At 40.0% G+C, this 21,179-nt stretch overlaps 1 protein-coding gene across 5 annotated transcripts; it reads right to left on the bottom strand.

Moving 5' to 3' along the window:
- Positions 1-495: 495 nt before the first annotated feature.
- tekt3 (tektin 3) lies at positions 496-15,906 on the bottom strand. Of its 5 annotated transcripts, none has more exons than XM_087845126.1 (8): positions 15,717-15,906; positions 6,936-7,542; positions 6,239-6,322; positions 6,061-6,131; positions 5,830-5,973; positions 3,770-3,992; positions 2,764-2,918; positions 496-998 (listed from the first exon to the last, which is right to left on the bottom strand). In XM_087845126.1, the coding sequence occupies exons 2-8, from the start codon at positions 7,500-7,502 to the stop codon at positions 782-784; spliced, it is 1,461 nt and encodes a 486-aa protein (XP_087701252.1). In that variant the 5' UTR covers positions 7,503-7,542; positions 15,717-15,906; the 3' UTR covers positions 496-781. The 5 variants fall into 5 exon arrangements, with proteins under 5 accessions (XP_087701252.1, XP_087701254.1, XP_006791004.2 ...); XM_087845128.1 differs by having other exon boundaries at positions 6,936-7,512; XM_006790941.3 differs by lacking the exon at positions 15,717-15,906 and adding an exon at positions 7,758-8,238.
- Between the last annotated feature and the right edge of the window lie 5,273 nt (positions 15,907-21,179).

The following is a 21,179-nucleotide window of genomic DNA, read 5'->3' as shown; positions in this document are numbered from 1 at the left end:
AAATACAAATGGCAGCGTCTTTGCACGGGAGCAGGCCGACACTGACCCAAGAGGGACAGCGAACACGGGTGACAGAAAGAGACTGATGTGAAGTTATGAGGCTCAGGTCCTACAGGAGAGCTAACCAAACTACAGGTGTATGTTTACAGTCTCAGTGCCAGACTTGCTTAAGTAAGTGTTTCGTACATGCCACGTCCAAGATAACAGTTAGGTCACTCACTGTGTTGTGCAAATAACTCTCTGCTTTTTGTTTGGGGTTTGTCGTCACATGCTACTAATGTCCTTGTTTGTGCTTCACTGGCTCGAGGCTTGTCGCTAAGGTAGTGTTTAGATACATAAAGGTACCTTGCTCCAATTGGTAGTGTATAAGTACCTCTTTTTTTCCTCAGGTGCTATCACAGTCACAAACAAAATCAGCATAATCTATTCATAGTTAAAACAGGGCTCCTTTAACATGACCAGTTAATCTCTATGTAAGTGTGAAACAGTAAATAGTTCTGTTAAAGGTTTTAATATATAGGTTGCAAGTGTGAACACAAGTTTCTGCCATTTAGTACATTAGTAGCATAACATATGTGTAATTGTATTTAACTGTAGATATCAAGTTTTTGCCATTACATATGATTCCTTTTCTTATTTCTTTTTATAAACTGCTGCATATCTGCTTTTAAAGTCATCGTGTTTACATTTAGGTCACCCACACCTTCATTTAAACCACTCCAAACCTACAGAAACAATAACTCCATTGGTCTTCCAATGGTCCTCCTTTTAAGACTTGGTTTTAGGTGTAGCCCACCAGACGGGGCATGCTAGGAAAGCTCTTGCGCATGCTCATGCACTTCTCCTGGTCCAGGAAAAGCGAATTGGCCTTGACAGATAGGTCATGTTCCAGTGATACTTTGGTCTTCACCAAAATCTGCAGACTGTTCTCGGCCTCCATCAGCCTCTCTTGAAGTTTCCGAATAGTGTCCTCGATCTCTCTCACCTCACTCACAAGTCTGAATAATTAGAGAGAGAAAGACTGCTTACTGTCAAATCTGCAGCATAGGGAAAGAAGTTAAGGAAACTTTCCAAAGTATGACATTGTGAGATTTGCAATTAAAGGTAATAATTTATATTATTGTTCATTTAAACCACAGAGAGGCCAAACCCCTCTAAAATGTATCAAATGACAAAGTTAAAAAACATTTTTTGGCAATAATTCACTGGTATTACACTTTGTCACTCAATGAGGTTGATTAACTAAAAGTGACGTTAAAAATTAAGTTTAAAGTACAAATGGCAGCCGGTTAAAATCAGGGAAAGCAGTGCATTCTTTGTCAATGATTTGATTCTTGATTGAGAAATAGTATATTTGCATAATTTTCTTCACTCCTTGAAGTAATTTGTAACATACAAAAGGCACTCACTACATTGCAAAATAGCCTGAGATGCATTACCACATAATTACTAGTTATATCAACCACCAGAAAGCAGTTTTCCTTCTTAGGTGGGGTTCTGGCTCAGGAGGTAAGGCAGGTCACCTACGTCCATTGGAGTATGAATGTGTGTGAATCTTAGGCTACGTTCACACTGCAGGACTTAATGCTCAATTCCGATTTTTTGATCAAATCCGATTTTTTTGTCTGCTCTTTCACACTACAAATAAAACGTGACAGCAAACGCACCCTAGTGTGAACCCTCAAAGCGGCCCGCACGCGCAAAAGACGACGTCACTCACAACGCGCTCTGTTTAGACCCAGACCAAACAGTATTGTTTGACTGATGGCCCTTAATATAAAGACTTGTTTCTGACTTTACGTTTCCCAATTTTGCTTTAAGTTATAAATGTCTGTGAAGGTTCTCAGTCATCCAAGTCATTGTAGTCAAAGGAGCTTGCAAAGAAAAGCGTCTGGACTTCTTTAAGTTACTTGAAGACGTTTCACCTCTCATCCGAGAAGCTTCTTCAGTTCTTTAAGTTATAAAGTTATTTTGTTATTTACATATGGCCTAATAATTATCCTTATTGCTGTTTTAGAGAGGAGCGGTGCTTTAAAGGATAGTTGCAGATTTCTGTAAGAATCTGCAGATTATACAGTACAAATAAAATATTCACGTTTCTCCAACGTTGTTTTCCCAACAGTTTCACTGACATCTACACTGGATGGCCAGGAAGTGTTCACAATGTCTTCTCGGGCGCTTCTCCGGTGCTGATAATTGGCGTCTGTCTTGTGTCAGTGACGTAAAAGAGGGATTTAATGCGACATGACCTTTCAAACAGCAGTCGCTTTCTAAAACATCAGATATGTATCGGATTCAGTGCCACATACGAAAGGGACCCAAGTCGGATTTGAAAATATCGGATTTGTGCCGTTCACACTGTCATACATAGGGTCAGAAAAGTCGGATTTGATGTGCTTTTGCCTGCAGTGTGAACGTAGCCTTAGACAGACAGTGCTTACATAGAACAAAGTGCTTGTAGAAATTGGAGTGAATGGGTGAATGTGGCAACGTGTATAAAGCGTTCTGAGTACTCAGAGTAAAAAAACGCCATATGGGAACCCGTCCATTTACCATTCCTGACTCCTAAAACCAGACAGCTTTTTGTCCTTCACCATGACCAGCTGGTGTCTGCTGATTGTAGCACAAATCTAGAAGGTTTGGTGATTTTCTTTCTCTATTCACCTTTAGTGCAAGTAACTGAAACTCAAAACCTTTTTGTCTGGAGGAAAAATGTAATAACATCTGAAATCACATCTGATTTGGAAATGTGGAACAAACTACCTGTGGTGTGGATTGTCCCTGCAGAGCTCTATGTTGGGTCTGCGGATCCTCTCCTCCAGCCTCGTTTGGGCCACTTTTAATGGGGACTCTTTATCTCTGAGAGCCTTCTTTATCGACTCAATTAGCATCTCAGTCTGAAAGATCTCTTGTAGAGTCTGCATGAAAAGACAACAAATTGTGATACAGCCGCTGAAAGTTCCAATCATGTAAGCATAGCTGAGTTAGGCATGGTAATTAAGGGAAAGGCTGACCCGAAGCCAAAAGAGGGGAAAATGTGAGAATCTCAATAAACAGGATCATGTACAAAGCTGCAGACTTAGAGTCAGCTGAACACAGGCACATACATGCACAGTAGCCTGCTCTGTCTAACCCCATCTGAAATAATTTCATTTCAGCCAATCGCTACTTCTTACAGCTGACAGTGAGTGAGGTTTATTGAAGACCTTGTGCTTCATATCACTCCTGTCAGTGTTCGAACTCTCCAGCAGCTCTCGATGGCAACCTGAAATCAATGGGTTAGAGTGCAGAATGTGACACAAGCAATGAACAAACTACTGCAGCTCCTCTCCTCTCCTTTGACAGGGATGTTTTGCAAGTATAATCCATATAATCCACCATAGAGGGCAAATCTGCACAGCTGATGGAGATAGAGAGTTTTAGAAGGAAGGGGGGGAAAGGATTGTACAGACATATGATCTCTTCCTAATAAGTGGCAAATGTAGTTAAATACTCAATAAGAAAAAAGGAATTGATTTTTTTCTTTTTTCCCCTAAAATAAAACCATGTGATTGCCTCTGAAATCACTTTTCTTAATAATCTATTTCACGTTTTATTTCACATTGTGAAATAATTAAAAACGAAGTCCAACATAAGAATAAAATTAGGAACAGGCTGTGATTCATTACGCTGCGATTAAAATACAATGATAAAAAAATGTCCCCGTTACATAAACTTATCAAGATATTATTGTCTTTTATGAAATAAACCATGCAGAAAAGGTGATGACCTTAGCCAGGTGTGTTTGCAAGCTGTTCTTGGCATCAGCGGTTTCTGATACGCGGTTGGTGAAGGCTACGTTGACATTGTTGAACTGGTTCCACATTTCATTGGAAGTGGTGTTCAGCAGGATTTCTATCTCATCCCTGAGCTTGTGGGAGGCAGCTCGCTCGCTTTGGGAATGCAGGATGTTGTCATCTGTAAACTTGGACCACGAGTCAGGCAGAGAGATTCTGACAGAGAAACAATTAGATGCATTTACAGCATGTTCCAACACTCCCACTGGTTTTGAACATGATGCATTTGGAAAAGAGTTTTTCAGATATCACAAAACTTTTTAGCTATTTTAGCCAAATTTCATTGTTATTGTTCTTAAACTTTTGAGAGGCAGGGGCTTGTTAGCAAATGAAAACCTTCAAGGGCCCATCATAATAAACCAGATTATATAGTAAGTCTATTACAAAGAATTACTATGATTAGTAAACTTTCAGGTACCATTCTTAGTGAAAAACCTTTCAACCTAAATGCTTAAAATGCGTCAAAACTGGTACAAAAATGAAGTGAGCTAGTATAAAGAACACAATATGATTGTTTGGGTTTTTTGTAGTATAACTGTACAGTTAGACATTAGATTTACCCTGAAGTCTTAGGTACATGCATTCATGTACCTGTTAGGTTGTGATAGTTGTGGTTACTTAAATGTTTATTGGGAATGACAATCATGTAAAATTGCATAAAGTTTTTGTTTGTTTGTTTTAGCAATTGCTAGTATTCAAACGGGAGATGGTGAACATGGTGAAGCTGACACTTAAAGTCATCATTTACACTCACTGGCCACTTTACTAGGTGCTGCTCAATTGCTGGTTACAAAAAACTAATCAGCCAATCACATGGTGGGAACTCAGTACATTTAGGAATGTACACATTTTCAAGATGATCTGCTAAAGTTTAAACTGAGCATCAAAATGGAAAACAAAGGTGATTTAAGTGACTTTGAACATGGCGTGGTTGTTGGTACCAGATGGGCTGATCTACTCAGATGTTTCCGCACAACCAACTCTAGAAATTTCAGAGAATTACATGAGAAAAAGAAAATATCCAGCAAGCGGCAGTTTTGTAGATGAAAATGCCTTGTTAGTGTCAGTGGTCCACGAAGAATGGCCAGACTGCATCAAGTTGATAGGAAGTTCATTCAAATAATAATGCATTATAACCACAGTGTGCAGAAGAACATCTCTGAATACTTGACATGGGGAACCTCGATGCAGCAAAAGACCACACTGGGTGCCATCCTGTTAGCTAATAACAGGAACCTGAGGCTACCATTCTCAGAGTCTCACTGAAAGTGGGCAATAAAAGACTGGAAAACTGGCTTCTCCTACATGATGGTACGGTGAGAATTTGAAACATATAAAAAAATATATATAAATGAAAATATGAAAGCATTTATCCTTTCTACCTTATATCGACAGTTTGATGGTGATGGTGTTTTGGTTTCTTGCCACACTTTGAGGCCCTTTAATACCAACTGAGTTAAACACCAGCGCCTACCTGAGCATTGTTGCTGGCCGTGTCCACAGAGTGTCAGTCTATACTGCCAGCAGTATAACACATGTCACAAAACTCCGATCACCTCAGCCTAGTTTCTTGAATACAACAATGGCCTCCAGACTCACCAGATGTCAATCCAATATGATCTCAGTGTGTTGGAAGCACCACGTTGAATCAATAGCACTACAAATTAAGCTAGTTTGAAAGGCAAAAGCAAGGTGCACCATATAAAGTAACCAGTGAGTGTATATTGTAGCCCTGGTGTGCGTAAGTGCAGCTTCACTATGTTCCTGGCATTACTATTAACTTTTAATCGCCTGATAAAATATTTACATCTCACTTGCAACAAATCACCAATATACAGTAATGCTTCAAGACTGCTTAACATTTTTATATATTTATCTGGACACAACAATTTATCATTTCATGCTAGCGTAAACAAATTCTGGACAGCAATATCAAGTATTTCATCGAATATAATTGAATCGTTCAGATATTCAAATATATAATTATACTCACGAAGGGTCTAGTCTGTCAATTCCTCTGTAATAGCCAATACCATCCGATGTGTTCCTTAAATAGTGACACCTTTGATCTATCCTCTGAGCTGTCAGTTTGTCACTCAGATCTCTTTCCAACTCATGTTGAGCTGCTCGGTTTGACCTAATGAATCACATAACGCAAAACAGAAATGAAAACTTTTATAAATTGAGCACATGTCAAACTGCACAGTCAGATTGTCAGACTTACGCCAGCTGAGCAATGGCTCTGTCCAGATGTCGCCTCATCCTTTCCTGACATGACTTTATGACTTCTACCTCCTTTTTTAGCACAGGTAGAAAGAATATAACAACTTTCTTATTTCTGCAGTCATATTGGTCTCATGAGTCCCAAACGTATATATAACCACACTGATCTTTTATTTTACCTTTATGAGGTCTTTCTCTACGTCATCGTGGACCAGGTCAATGGACATCCGCCTCTCTCTGTGGTACAGACACTCTTGAGACACCTGTTAGCAAAATTTTATTTTGACTAAAGCAAGCTGCAATGGTAAATCCATAAAGAACATTTTCTTTATTTAACATTGATTGTGGGATATAATATGATTGTAAAGAAAAACACAATTTATATCAATGTCAAGGCGTACATATACTAAGTTCTGCAACATGTTTGGATCATACTCCAATTTCAGTCACCTGGAGAAGTCTCTAAGAAAGTCTCATGCCACATGATATTGGTCTAGAAAGGTGTCACGGTCATCAGATATAAAGCCAGATCAAGTTAACTCTCTCAGGGGGACTATGGTCATTCGAACAGGGCACTAGGATGACCTATTTATGGGACTGACCCAGTGAAAGCACCGTCATTTTGAAGGGTTGCAAAGGATCATGCAAAAACTGTCTCTACAACCAAACAGAGGACTGCTTTAAAACTGGCATAATATGGATGATTGATAATATGCGTGCACTCAGTCTTAGTATGACCAGTGTTATGTCATGTTTTCTCTCAAACAACTAAAAAATATCAAGCTAAATGTTCAAATAATATCACTCAAAATTAGTGTGCACCTGTGAAAAAAAAATTCAAAGTAGCTCATTGAAACATATTCCTTCCAGCCTCACCTGAAGGGGCCCTTCAGTCTCTGCCAAGGCTCTCTCTAGTCTCCTTTTGACCTCATTAAGAGCTGCTATCTCTGTCACCATGTTGTCGATCTCATGGCTCAGCTCAGACTTCCAAAAGACAATGTCATTGAGCCTTTCTCCTATGTTCTTGCTGGTATTCTCCTGGGTTCGTCTGGTCAGTTGCTCTTTATCCTGCATCAGCCTGATGGTGTCTCTTCTTAGTCTCTCTGCGCTTTTCCGGGAAGACTCGGATTCCCTGTAGTTGTTGTGGTTGGACTTGTACCAGTCATCTGGAGTGTAGCGGGTGGTCAGCGCGCTCCTGTTGGATGGGTACAACACCGTCCTGGCACGAACCAGATCGAAATTCTCTCGTTGTATGGAAGGGGATGGGATAGTGCTGTTGCTCTTGTAATAGCTGTTTGTCCTCCACAGACTGGCACTGGGATTCATGACCAGGGCTGCCTGGGGGTTTCGATAGCTGGATGCCATAGTGGAGATGGCAGGGAGAAAGTGGCTGCTTTTTGGCCGAGCGTACGTTGCTGTCATAGTGGATCCAATCAACTCCATTTTTCAAAGCCTGCAAGGGTTCAAAGTGGTACTACTGGTCCTGAGTCGAAGTAAAGAAAAAAGTTCTCAAACTGATTTGAATAGTTTACATATTCATATTAGCTACCTGGATCAGACATTTAAAGCAGTTTACAAACTCTGTAGGTTGGTTAAGTATACAAAAAAAACGTGTTTAGATGGCTCATTAGAGTAAGAAGGTGGAAAATAAAATCAGAACTCAGGTGAAGCATCAAAGTAGACAAAGAACTGCCTTACCAAGATGAACGCTTGTCAGTTGCTCGACAGTGTCTTGTGACAAGCTGCCTCTCAGCTCTGTTTACCTGAGAATGAGCTCAAGAACGCACTAAAGGTAAACTGGCATGCATAATAGAAAAGTTAGCAAGTCATTCATTCAGCCAGCCAATGGTGTTGCACAGTCCTGGACAGCAGCAGCTGGCCTTGTTCAAGATTTCTGTTGACACAGAAGCAGTTGCCATGGGTTACTGCAACACTGTGCCAAGGATTTTCAGATTAGTAGTGACCAGGTGCTTTTTTTTGGACTAGTAAATGCACCAGTGTTACAAAATGTGTCCACGGGACAGATGTAACTTTAGTGTTTGTAATGTTTCTTCTTATTAGATTTCTTTATAAAATCCTACTGACCTCCTGTGACTTTACAAAGTTCCAGTCCACTTTCCAACCAATACAGGCACAGCTTATCAGGAACACAGTTAAAGTGGAAAAGTAAAATGCAGTGAAAACAACACAGCAAATAAATGTCTGTATTATAAACCCACAGCACCATGAACTGTGATTTTTTTTTTTTATTCACTGATAACTTACAGCTCTCCACATTCTGCCTATTCTCTTCTTTCTTCATTAAACAAGATAAACATTCAAAATACACCCCAATCAGTTTTTAAAGAATTTATTTACGGATGATCGATTGCTTTCTGTAGCTTAATCAAGCCATTTGTCATCAAAATCCTTAATAGAAGGGAAGCAATCGGAGCTTTGTTTTTAAAGCAGTCAACTTCAGTTGGTCTCCATGCATGCACGCATTAGCTCACCGTCACCCTGAGAACCAAGCTGTCTGTATTGATTACAGTTACTTGTTTAATGATTCATGCCGCAGGAAGAGTCCACACAAACCCCTGTAGCACAGAATAATAATCTGTGTTGTGTTACCTACCATTGGAAGTGAGGATCGTTTACATTAATCTGTTCTGAGGGGGTAGGGCTGGACAGATGATAGCCTGGTTTCCACAGGGACAAGGAAAGGTGTAACCAGGATTTATTTAGCTCTGTCTTAACCATAGAAGTGTAATCTGAACAAAATCTTTGAATGTGATTATTTTGGGGTCTTTCCAACCACCGTATGTTATTTAATCTACTGCTAATTATTTAATGTTGTAATAATTTTAAAACTTTACTTGGCAAAGATTATGGCGGGTAAAGAGAGCTTTCTCATCCTCCCTGGCTGTATGATAATACTTAACCAGCAACTTTCAGTGAGATCAGCTTTCCATCTTACTGACATTGCACTTACACACTAATAATGTAGGGCTCAAGCACAAAATGTTTTCTAACTCCATGTTTGTAGAGAATCACATCTATATTGCTGTCCCTTTATGTACGAATGCTGTGTTAAATGCTGTTGTAGCAGCAATCATTTAGTTAGCTTATCCTCATTACATGAAAGAAGTTAGTACCCTTACAATCTGGAAGTAAATTAGTGTAATTCCCCAAGTAGGGTCCAGTCTGAATTTGATCTATGTACTCAGGTATTTAAGGTGTACTGTACTGACAAGCTTAATTAATATTTGTTTTTTGGCAACAAATTTTTTTGACAGCTTTTTCTTTAAGTAAAAAACAAACAAACGAATCCATCAAACCCGACTTTAGAGATCACATAATTAAATCTCAAGCTTATTAATGAAGAATTTGTGATTGGCTTGCAGGTTTATATGTCCTGCCCTGGAACCTCCTCCAAGACCTGTCCACTTTATAACTGGAAAGGTCTTGGTGGCCACCACGTGCACAGTTTTGCAGCCCGTGCTCAGCTACTATTGTCATAAACATACAGGTTTAGATTTAGAATGGAATGGCGCGCCATTGCTCCACCCCTGCAGCCCGCGGCATCACTTAACATGGCTAGGTTGAAGAAGGCCATCCCACACGCTTCTACTGCCCTGACCTCATTCACTATAAATACACCCCAGAAAAGCACGAAAAGCGCGCCTGCGTTTGAAATTCCTCCCCTGGATAGAACTGCAAGTGTCCCCTGGAAAAGCGATTCCTAGTGAAGCTCCCCACTGGCCTCTGAACATGTAGGCAATGTAAGAGGGGCCTATATATACTCCTGCCATGTGGCCCATGAGAGTATGTTGTTAATTACTGCACAGTAGAAATGTCTGAGGGAGCAAGTGTGCTGTCTACTCCGCTTAGAGTACAGTGATACAGAACTGAAGGCTGTAATCTTCAGTGGAATAAAACCATTAATAAAACAGAGCTTCTAAATTGAGTCATAGTATGAAGTTTTAAGAAATAGTTTCCTTTTCTTATGTGGTATACAGTAGTAGCCACTTAGCAGTCAAGCTATATTGCTGTGGGGGAAAAAATGACAAGCAGGGAAATTATAGCGTCATGATTTTTGTAATTTATGTCCTGTGGTTTGGCAGAGGTGTCCAATCCTTGAATTTTTCTCATTTTGGCTGCAATGAAAGTGGCAGTGAATTGTCAAATTGGACTGGACAGGCAGAAAAATACACTGAACCTGCAGTCAGCATTCACTGCTTCACACATGTAGACATGTACTTTGATATTATTTCTTTTGCAACATTAATACTGGAAGACATACAATGCTCCGGTGCTCCGAATTCAGAGATCGGCTTTAATAAGCTGTGCAGATACCAGTGTCCTCCTTCAAACACCCGACTACCAAAATAGCTGGAGATACAAAATAAGAACTTGATCCTTCTGCTTGAGTGTGGACAACCACAACCAACTGCACGTCTGAAACATTTTGTAACTATATCCTGCAAAGTTAGGATGCTGTGGCGTTGTTATAATCTGCTCACAACCAGAGCGGATAATTGCGGCACTTTTTTAACTTTTCACAGAGAAATATCAAACAAACAAACTTGGTGATAGTGCTCGTATTTTCTTACTATATGTAGCAACACACCCATTTCACCACACACAATCCCTTAAGGTCGTGTCCTTTCCTTTCCACCACTGACCTTCTCTTGATTGGGTAAGAATAGACGAGGGAGGAGGTCAGATGTGTTTTCTAAACATTCCTAGTTAGTAAAAAAAAAAAAAAAAAATCCTTGTCTGTTCCCTCCCTGGGCCCCTAGTGCTTTCACTTCTTCAAACCCCACCTATTTTGATGTCATCCTGGCAATTGTCCAAGCCTCTGGTTGTACCACAGCTTCCTCTATTGGCAAGATTGATATGAGGTGCTTTCCTGTGCTTTGCTTACACTCCTGACTGCTGGGTCAAACAGATAAACTAGACTTCTAGCTGTCTTTATGCCCGACTATGCAGGCCATTATACTGGCATCAGTTTCCTCTCATGAATTCTAGATGGATCCTTCTACGAGGAGGGCGGCCACACCTGGAGAACAATACAGAAGATGTAATGAACCATTAAATCTAATGACGATATTAGAGATCCCCCACTGTGGTAATGGAGCATCCAGGTGGGAAAATCACAGGAGCCTCCTGAGCTTATCACAGATTGTCAGTAGTCACCCAAGGAAGTGCTTCTGTGTGTTCTAATGATTTCTTCTAATAGCCATAATACACATTCATCCTTGTGCTTCTATATTGTGAGTCCTCCAGTTTGTCTTCTTTGGTAACAGTGGTATCATGATGTTGAGTGAATTATTTAGGCTCTTATAACCTGAGGGGTCAAAGCAGTTCCTTGTAGTGGTGGGTCAAAAATGCAACAAAAATGTAAATCTATAGATGAAATCCAGCCTCTGATTGCAATTTAATTTAGTTTCTATGCTATTCTTTCATCTCAGCACCCCAAGATAATCATTACTGTGACTATTCTATACAAATATAACCAAAATAAATGTAAAAAAAATCATGGTTGCAATCTGAAAACCTGAAAATACACCCTTTCTCCAATATCTTCAGTGATATTAACCAAATTCCTAGGCCTTCTTAAAACAGAGTTCAAGTTGGCTTTTAGTAGATTAGATAGTCCCTTTTTTATGTGATGCTGCCAAGTGGTCAGTATTATTTAGATGTATGTTAGATGTAAGTGTATTAAGTTTTATTTTTTTATTCCACTTATTGTGTTTTGACGTTTTTGCATGTTTCATGTTTTTTTTATCTTGTCAAAGTACAAAGATGGTGATATAATTTTGCAGTGTGTGTGTTTGTTTGTGTATTATGTACTTAAAATATGAACGTGATCTTATTACAGTATTATAGAAGGTTGTTACTGAAGCTTGTGAAGTGTTTTTTTTATTCTTTACACTAAATAACGGTGCTCCATATTATATAGACAGGGTGTCATTTATGCCTTATGTGTATACTATTGTACATTTTGTACTATATCTGTGAAGCTTATTCAGTACGCTAAATGTTGCATAGCAATGCAAACCTATTAAGATGCTTCTTTGCCATGTGCATGTTTGTGTGGAGTTGCATGGCAACTTTCTACTGCAGTCTGATGTCTGCAAGTGTCTGAAGCAAAGAGCATTCAAGGTCCTCGCCATAAAGCAGGCAAATGGATATTGTATTAGATACTCAGACAGAGGAAGCAGAGATGCACAGACATCCAGGCAACAGATATTTATGTGTCCTGGGTAACAAAAAAAAGCATTAAAGTTGACATTATTTTATACCCAACCCATTCTAAGATGGGAAATACTGATCTATCATCATTAGGCATTATGGTTGTTAGTGGTTGGCACAAAATGAATTGCACTTGTTGCCATTTGCTTTCTTTCCAAAGTGCACAGATAATTATTCATTTTCACAAAAGGACATCACATAAAACACTTGTAGCAGAAACAATGCGAGCTGCTTTTGTTTTTAACTGTTTAAAAGATGAAGTTAAGAGGGTTACATCTACCCTAGTATGCACTTGAGCGTTTTCATTGTGAGCGATATCTATTTACTTTAATTAATGTTGCAAATAAAGAAAATGAAATGCAATGGATTGATTTGATTTGCGTGGTGGCTGGCTATCATGTGGTGGTACAGGGAAGGGCAATGTGTGTCTGACAGGATGGGCAAGGGGTGGATGGACTCTAGCCATCCCCCACTCTGTGATCAAGGCTCCCAGTTGCAAACTTCCAGAGTGGGACGAGGGGCCATGAATGGAGGGCTTTGTTCAATCCGTGGTCATCACATTCCACTGGAGCCACTGTGTGGCATTCAGCAGAGCGGAGGAGAGGGCAGGCCAGGGCAGGACAGGACAGACGAGGGGAGGCCTGGAGAGGAAACACTAAGCAGCCTCTCTGTCTGTCACATCAAAACATTAAGATCTGTGCCATTTATGTAGAGGAAGTATTTTTAGCTTAGTGCTAATGCTGTAGATGCTAAAGTCTTTGCACTGTTTATGTGTACTTTTTAAAACACAAAGATTTTCTTATGTGAAGCTCCTTGACTTTTCATTACCTGCAGGACAGCAATGCACCTTTACTGGTGATATGCTTTTTAAGCAGTTCAGCACTCTGTGAATTGGTCACCACTGTTCTATAAGGTTACAGTTAGACTGGTGGTTGTAATTCTAGTTGTTTTTTTGGTTAAATGGTTAAGAAGAGGAATGAAGTCTAATGTTTCCATGCTGACTCAGGAGTTGAATTATTCAGACTGGGCGTGTGTGTTTTAATCTCACACTCAGCCCTCTACCCCAAATTAGGGAAACTGTAGCTTGGCAAGACAGGAAGAAAAAATGAATGATAGACACTTGAGATGGTTACACAGTGACTCATTATCATGCACGTAATGGTCATAGCAATATGTAGAGCCTTAATCATGAACAAAGAACCCTGCATTCCACGGGCTGGTGCCATTTAGGGGCGTAGGTGTGAAATGAGGCATGTGGCTAACTGATGTGTAAACTGTATTCAATACCAAAAGCTAGGAAGGGAAAAAGGGAATTTAGGAAGTATAATTCCAGTTGCATTTAGATTCTTTTCCTCTGCCATGTCACACTGCCTCCCTTTTTCCATTCATCCCTCGTAATAAATGTTCCATTTATCGCAGCTCTCGAGCTGTCCTTTTTTATAATCACTCAAAGTCTGTCGTCTCACACAAAGAGGTGTCTGTCATTGCTTATGGGAGACTTGTGCACTGTGCCTTGGCAGCGTGAGAACAAGGGTTGGAAGAGCGACTGGGTCCAGAGTGCAGATGGACTCTGCGACTGTATCATTTCTGTTGTACAAGCTGCCGCCTTACAGACACCGTTGTCTCCAAGAGGAGATACATGTACAAGTGAAACTGAAGGCAGACTGACCCCATATTCTTCTTGGCCATACATGTCCTCCTTAAGCTTTTGCTGTTTTCTTCTTTTCTCCTATAAAGTTCAGAATTTACAAACGCAAGCACAGTATGAGAGCTGAAACAGCTGAAACAGTTTATAGCTTTACTGAAACAAACTTTGGAATTCCTTCTCATCCACATGGTTTTTAAAACACTCCCCTAAGCTTATTCATTCCTTTAAACATCCCCTTTAAGCTGCAGCCTTTTCATTACCTAATAAAAAGATGCTCCAGTGACTCAGTTTTAATCTTGCAAGTATGTGTACCGTAAACAGTAGAGATATGAGGTATGTAAAACACACACATCCAGCACGTACAAAGCCCCGACTCCCCCTTGTCTTACATTGTCTTTGAGTGCTGCCAAAGGTCAAAGTGCATCCAGCAAGATATCGGATTGATTTCAAAGGCATGTTTTCATCTGAGGTGCACACAGTACTGTAACGCATCTTTGGTAGCATTTAGATTTAGATCAGAATTAGAGCAGAAGCATGGTTCATATTGTAATCAGCTGTTCTGTTGTTTCTAAACTGTGTACTACATGGAAATTTACCTGACAAGTGGTCTTTTTAGTCAGTTCTACTCACTTGAGCGCAATATAGTGCCAGTATCAATTCAAGCACCATGCCAGCACCACACGCTTGACCATAGATTAGTTGTTTTTTTTGCACACACCCTGTCTGAATTCTTTTCTAACAGCTTACACTGGCCAAACAAAAGGCCAAGGAAGATTCAGATTTACCAGTACAAGGCGGAGAAAGGCATTTAAAACCATGGCTTTTTTGTTCAGAGGCATTTTCCAACCTCTGCGCCCTCCCCCTCTGTCTAAAATGCCGAAGGCATCTGGTTGACAGCTCCTCACAAGCTTTCAAATTGTTCTCTCTTTCCCAAATTTGGACCGAAGTAGAATGCCGCTATTGTTAACATGTTCAGCAAACTTGAGAGAATTTCATTTATCTTTTCTGGCAGCGTAACGGTCTCATAAATAGAGGCAGTGGGAACTTTTCATTTTTGCTAGACAAGATTTTGCCTTTCCCACCTTGTTCGGAGCCCTGGGATGCGCTGTAGGTTGTGTTTATCAGAGACAAACTGTGGGTCACTGGTATGACAGTCATTCAGTAGATGTGTCAAGATATTATAAGTGGCGTAGGCATGTGAAAATTATGGCCATATGGTTCTCAATTTTGGCAGCGCACACAGAGCTGAACTGTAAAAATGTCTCAGTGGAATTCCAAGTGGACACTTCTTCAGCCTCTGTCAAATACCTGAGTATCATATTTAGCCCCTACCATTAGAGCCCATTCTTACTTTGATTATGATGTTCTTTTAGTATGTGTACATCACATGATGCCATGTCAGGTGTATGTGCCACGTGAGGAGTAGCCAGAGCTGTGAGTTAGCCCTCTGCTGGCTCTCGTGGATCTGTGGCAATTATATGCCCTCATCTTGTGTGTACAGAGGATAGCATGCAGCAGCTGGGAATGCACAATTACCTCAGCAGAAGGAGACAAAGTCAGCAACTGTAACTGGTCTGTAACTGATGAGATTTCTTAGTAGGCTTTTTATATCTAACTCTTCTTTTTGTGGATTGTACTGTCGACTATTCTTACTGTTTTTTGTTTTAACCTTTCGAACTTTAGATCACCAATTTTATTCAATAGTGCACCAAAACAATTACACCAAGTCAGACCCGAACAGTTAAGAATTTGATATATTTAAACATATTTACCAGATGTAGCGATCAAATGTATCTCTTTCAGTTCCATATGCCTCTAATTCTCTGCACGAGTGCCATCATCTCTCCCGCTCTGGTTCTGTGTGTAAAACAAGCTGCTGCGGTGAACTTGCACTTATCTAATGCAGTTTTTTTTCACTCACTGTTTGAGGTGACCACCCAAAACCTCTTACCACACTGCGTGCTGCTCCCAGCCAGCATGAGAAGCAGAGGAAGACCTTCAGTGTTTTAGTGCCTCCTTCTCTCTCTCTCTCTCTCTCTTCTCATTTACCCAGAATGGGCATCACGTGCCTGTGTTGTTGATCCTGGCCACTGAGGACAGCAGGGCACAGCTGCACTAGGGATGGGATTTCACTGATCCTGCAGTGGAAAACCTCATCGTACTGTCCCCTGGACAGCTGCATATGAAAGAGCATAAGCTTCATCACTGTGATGTTTGCAATTGTTTCGCTGTGTAGGAGAGTATGGTGGAGTAATATAGGGTGATGTCCCTCTGCCAGCTCCATCCGATCAACTGTCTGGCTGACCAGGTGTATAATCACTGAAGCATCATCAAAAACTAGTCCTACATGTTTTCAGAAGCATGCAAAGTATTCAGGGTCAAACAAATGATATGCAAAGTTGCAAAGTTTTAATGTTTTGTGCACTCAGCTCTTTTTCATTTATCTCCTAAAAGATCGGAGAGAAAGAAGCCGATATAAAGGTATTACACAGATATGCATTATATAGATTATAGTATATAACCTATATAATGCATATCTACAATTATGAATTTTGGTTTTCATGCATAATGATAAAGTAAACAGATTTTTTTCAATGGTACACATAGTGTGCACAGAGAATTTTCTGTAAATGTAATATTGGTTATCTTCAGGATTTCTAAGCCAGTGGGAACTGGACTATTTTCATTTACCACATGTATATATTTAGACATGCACGCATTCAGATGTGTTTCCGTCACACTGTTTCCCTCAGCTTACAACTGCTCACAACCAGACAGTACAGCTGTGAAATCTTAGAGCTCAGCACTCCTAGTGAGAACTGGATCTGTGCACAGAAACATAATCATAATAACAGCACCAGCAAAGGAAATAAATTGCATTGTCTCCTCTTGTCCTTAGAAGGTCTGCAGACAGGAAACTGTTGCATAAGCGAATGCCTGCATGACAGAAGTGCTACTTTACTGTTTATTAGGTGTAGGGGGGGTTTTTTTGCAGCTCAATGCCTGCTGTCTGCAAAGACAAACAAAGACCTGTTACGTGTGACAAACTCTGTGAAATTTTCACTACCTGCCTGCAGTGATGAAAGAAAAAGAGGAGCGCAATCAATAATCCCCCACCGTCCAAACTGAGATCATACCGCCCTCCCACTCTGGTTATTAACAAGTTATATCAGTGAGAATTAATGACATTTCAGCATGAAGCAACTGTGATGTAATGTATATTTACAAACATTTCTTCTTCATCCGCAGACCAGAATCCATCCTGTGGGAGTGGCTGCTGTGAGCTTTACAGACAGGAAGAACCTTTAAGAGCTTTTTAGAAAATTGCTCTCCGGAGAAACTGCAGGACGAGGGAGGCTAAATGGAGGGCATCTGTCTGTCTTCAAGAGGGTTGATGAGCTTGTGAATTTAGCAGAAGGGCATATAAAAAATTTGAAAGCCAGTATGAAAATGATTCAGCATAAGAGGGTGAAAGAACACTATAAGGCAAGTAGAGAAAGGAGAAACAGAGGAAATGTCCAAGAGTGAGGAGGAGACATGGTAAAACAAGGATATTTTCCTTAACTGAGAGAATGCACGTCGTAAACTGTGGAGGGAGAAATAAGAGGATTCAAGCGAATGTCCATACACCGCATCCCATCACACGCTATGTTTGGTGCTCTTTGTCGCCACCCTTGTGTCTGTGTGAGCAGAACAGTGTAGGCTTTGTTTGATGCCGCAGTTTCCAGCAGTTTCATCCAAATATTTTACGTAATGTAGGCAGGCTGTAACTAAGCGTGTGGCACACAGCAAAGGGGCTTCACACCTAACAAGCTGTTTCCGATAAGAATGGCGCTGTCTGAAATTTTTGTCTTGAGGCTTTATGCCAAAAGATGTTAATAACAGGCGTGGTAAATGGAAGGAAATGGAGAAAAAATTACTTGATAAATAAAAAAAGCAGTAAAATGGAGAGAGTGGAAGGGAATAAGGAAGATGGCAAATATAGAAAAGCAAACACAGAAGTTGAATTTTTGAAGCTGGTTCTGCTTCAGTTACCTGGCCTATCATTAAAGCAGTAATGAGGAGCAGACGGGGCAGCAGCTCACCGCTACAAAGAATGCAACTTTCCCACAAAGGCTAACACAATTTCAAAGTTCCAAGTAGTTAAAATATAAATTTTCTCCCTTTCTTCACTGTAATGAAGTGGTTTATCTTCATTTTTAGAAACCCACAAGAGAGCAGCACCCATTCTTCACCTGATTATAGTTAGTGATTATGGTTTTTGCACAGGTTAGTGCTTCCTATCCTCATCTACTCATGCATTCTCCTGCAGTAGAGTCTGGTTGCATCTATATTATAAATGAGCTTATTATGATGCGTAACTTGTGACCTGAACTTGCTGACGCTCTTCTGGACAAGTTCAAGAAAAAAGAATAAAGAGTATCAGCTTCCTAAGATCTAATTTCCTGAGCCTAGACTCTGCATACAGAATATAATTTCAAAATGGGCCATATCCTTGACTACTCACATATTTACACATTCACTTTTAATATAAGCATTGTGTTCCTGAAGTGAGGAAGCTACAACTATAGCTCTAGGTTTTTAGTCAAAGCATAACCACATGGCTTCAAAGCCCCTTAAAGTACTTAAATTGGCTTGATAACAACAATTAAAACAAGTCTTCATAACAACCAAAATCTGTTGGCTCTATTCTTTTTACAGAGGCCTTTTTCCTTTTGGTTCTGTAGAAATGTGTGTAGCTAACTGACTGATAAATGATACATTTGAAGGAACCCAACTGGTCACAGCAAATTGGAACCACTTCTTGATCCTGGTTCTGTTGGAGACTTCTACCTGTTAAAAGGGAGTTTTATCCAACCTATGCTTTCCAGATGGTTGATCATAGGGGTCGTCTAATTGTTGAGGCTTTCTTTCTATTACTGTAGACAAAAAAACCCACCAAACTTGCAAAATGAAGTGCCATATAGTGGCAACTGTTATTGTGAGTTGGCACTATATGAATTGAAATGAACTGAACTTGTAAATCTTGTCTAAAATTAGGCTACATGCAAGGGTTTGTATTCTCATTTAAACTGGACAGGTTTCTATATGTACAGACGCAAAAATAATAAATAAGGCTCTCAAGTATGATTCCCTTTGTAGACAGAATCAGAATCACATTCACTAGTCTGTCTCACATTGAGGGGTTTGTGATGATCTTTGCTACCTCCATCTTTCTTTTTCTTCCTTTTTTGTTGGCCACCGCAACTCTCTGTGGGCATTTCTACTCTGACATCCACCGTTTGCTTTTCTTTGCTGCACTCTTTTGACTTGAGGCATCTTCTCTCAGCCTATAAAGCAAAATTATTTCCCCTTAGGTTTTACAACGCCAATTACAACACCACCTGCAGAGTATTTGGAAGGACTTTATTATACTCATTTACATTTTCAGTGTCTGTGATAAAGTAATTAAGGTTAAATGGCGGCACTTACTGTAATGTGCTGCCATGTTTTGGTCTGAATGGTCTGTGCCCCACTGACACAGAAGGGGTTTCAGTTTTTGCACTGAGATGTCATTTTGACAATTAGTTCAAAAATTATTGGAGAAATATATTTTGACATTATCCATGTTCCTGCCAAGAGTTTAATGAGAAAATCAATATTATAACTCTCGCTCGTAAATATGAAGGTAAATCCATAGCTTAGTTTGGATGTATGCATAATGACGTAGATGAAATGTGATTTATCATCTTTTTAAAATATTAATATGTGATTATGATTATTGTTATTATGATTGATCTGGTAGCATAATCTGATTTAGAACAGAAGAAAACCTTAATTTGACCTTTAAAAAAAAGAAAAAAGTCCTTATGACTCACAGCTCAGGCAATCACAAGCCATAACATTTCAGTTTCTGCTCTCACGTTCTCATATGTGGTTTCAAATTGTTAAACTGTTGTAATTTATTTGTGTGTTATTTGATGTAGTGTCGCGTACCAAAAACAAGCTAGTAGATGTATTTTGTTTTAAACCACAGATTGGAGAATGGAAAGTTTGCACCGGGTTAGGGTTTGGAGACTTCCACCCAAGTCTGCTTAGTGTGTGTTTGTGTTAGAACACAGAGGGCTGTGCATGAGGGAGAGCAGCTATTTTCTGGACATGCTAAATAGGATGATCCTGCCCTTGTGACCTGACATACACTCAGATCAGTCAACGCCGCAGACACGCCCAGTCCCTTAAAATGCCCCGAGTGACCTTTTCCAACAAAAAGTGTTGATTTGAATAGGATGACAAATTCCTCCAACTAGTGTGTGAAACCTTGTGTATCAGACCATAAAGAACCCCAAATATTGCTATAGTTGGCCCTTTTGCCTCCAGTGTTGAGAGCTTCAGGAATGCTGCTGTCCTTTATTGGTGCCAGTTCTGGTAACACCCAAAGCATCTGAAGCATGCCAGGCTGGGTGGGCTCGCCATTTATAAATACACCCCTCAAAACATGTCTAAAGTTCACTGTGTGGTTTTCACAGCCACAAGCTCCATAGCCATGTCTATGCATGTGTATTTGCATTTATCGTGTGCTTGCATGTGCATGTGTCAAGGCAACCGTTTAACAAGATATCAGACGGGTCACTGCTACAGCAAGATACACCATGATTTACACTTGCATGGTTGTGTATTTACAGCCGCTGAAAGGCTATCCTGGGTTTATGCAAGTATGCCTCACATATAGACACATCATTCGGTTGATGCGCAAGATGTGTTTTTGAAGTCAAGGGTCATATCTACACCTACACTTAAAACAACTGAATCAGTTTGTCTAGGGGTACACGGGCGATGTGATAGGCCACATTGATATCAAAGTTTCTATTAGCCTAAAGATAATATTGATGGAAGTAAAGGACACATTATCCTTGTTTTGCTTCAATAAGCGGCCTGAGCGAGATACGAACTGCCAGACGTTTTATGAGATAATTTAGAAAGTTAATATTTGACTTTGTCGTTCCTCATGTCTCCACTGGTTTTGAAAACTGACCTTAATAGCAAGACAACACGCAAAATCAGTCTGCAAGTTTAGCAAAAGCTGATATCATACTTTCTCTTAGTGAGCTAAATCAAGTTGCTGACTTGGCTAAATCAAGGTCAAACACAGTTCTGTCTTTGTGTGTTCCAAGAAAACACAAGAACTGAAGCTTTGTAGTCCAGTTAACAGAAGGATCATTCCACAATATTCCATTTGTATGGATAGGATGCATAAA

This window comes from Neolamprologus brichardi, chromosome 8 (assembly GCF_056152115.1).
Source record: "Neolamprologus brichardi isolate AB-2024 chromosome 8, ASM5615211v1, whole genome shotgun sequence".
NCBI classification, from domain to species: domain Eukaryota; kingdom Metazoa; phylum Chordata; class Actinopteri; order Cichliformes; family Cichlidae; genus Neolamprologus; species Neolamprologus brichardi.
The sequence above is the reverse complement of the archived record's forward strand: the minus strand, read 5'-3'. Positions and strand labels throughout refer to the sequence as shown.

What these genes read in the sequence shown, in the direction of transcription:
- tekt3 (XM_087845126.1), bottom strand. Translation starts at nt 7,502, where the DNA reads ATGGAGTTGATTGGATCCACTATGACAGCAACGTACGCTCGGCCAAAA. An exon ending in TAGAGAAAGACCTCATAAAG is followed by an intron (nt 6,132 to 6,238) that starts GTAAAATAAAAG and finishes GTGCTAAAAAAG; the next exon opens with GAGGTAGAAGTCATAAAGTC. An exon ending in AGAGCCATTGCTCAGCTGGC is followed by an intron (nt 5,974 to 6,060) that starts GTAAGTCTGACA and finishes GTGATTCATTAG; the next exon opens with GTCAAACCGAGCAGCTCAAC.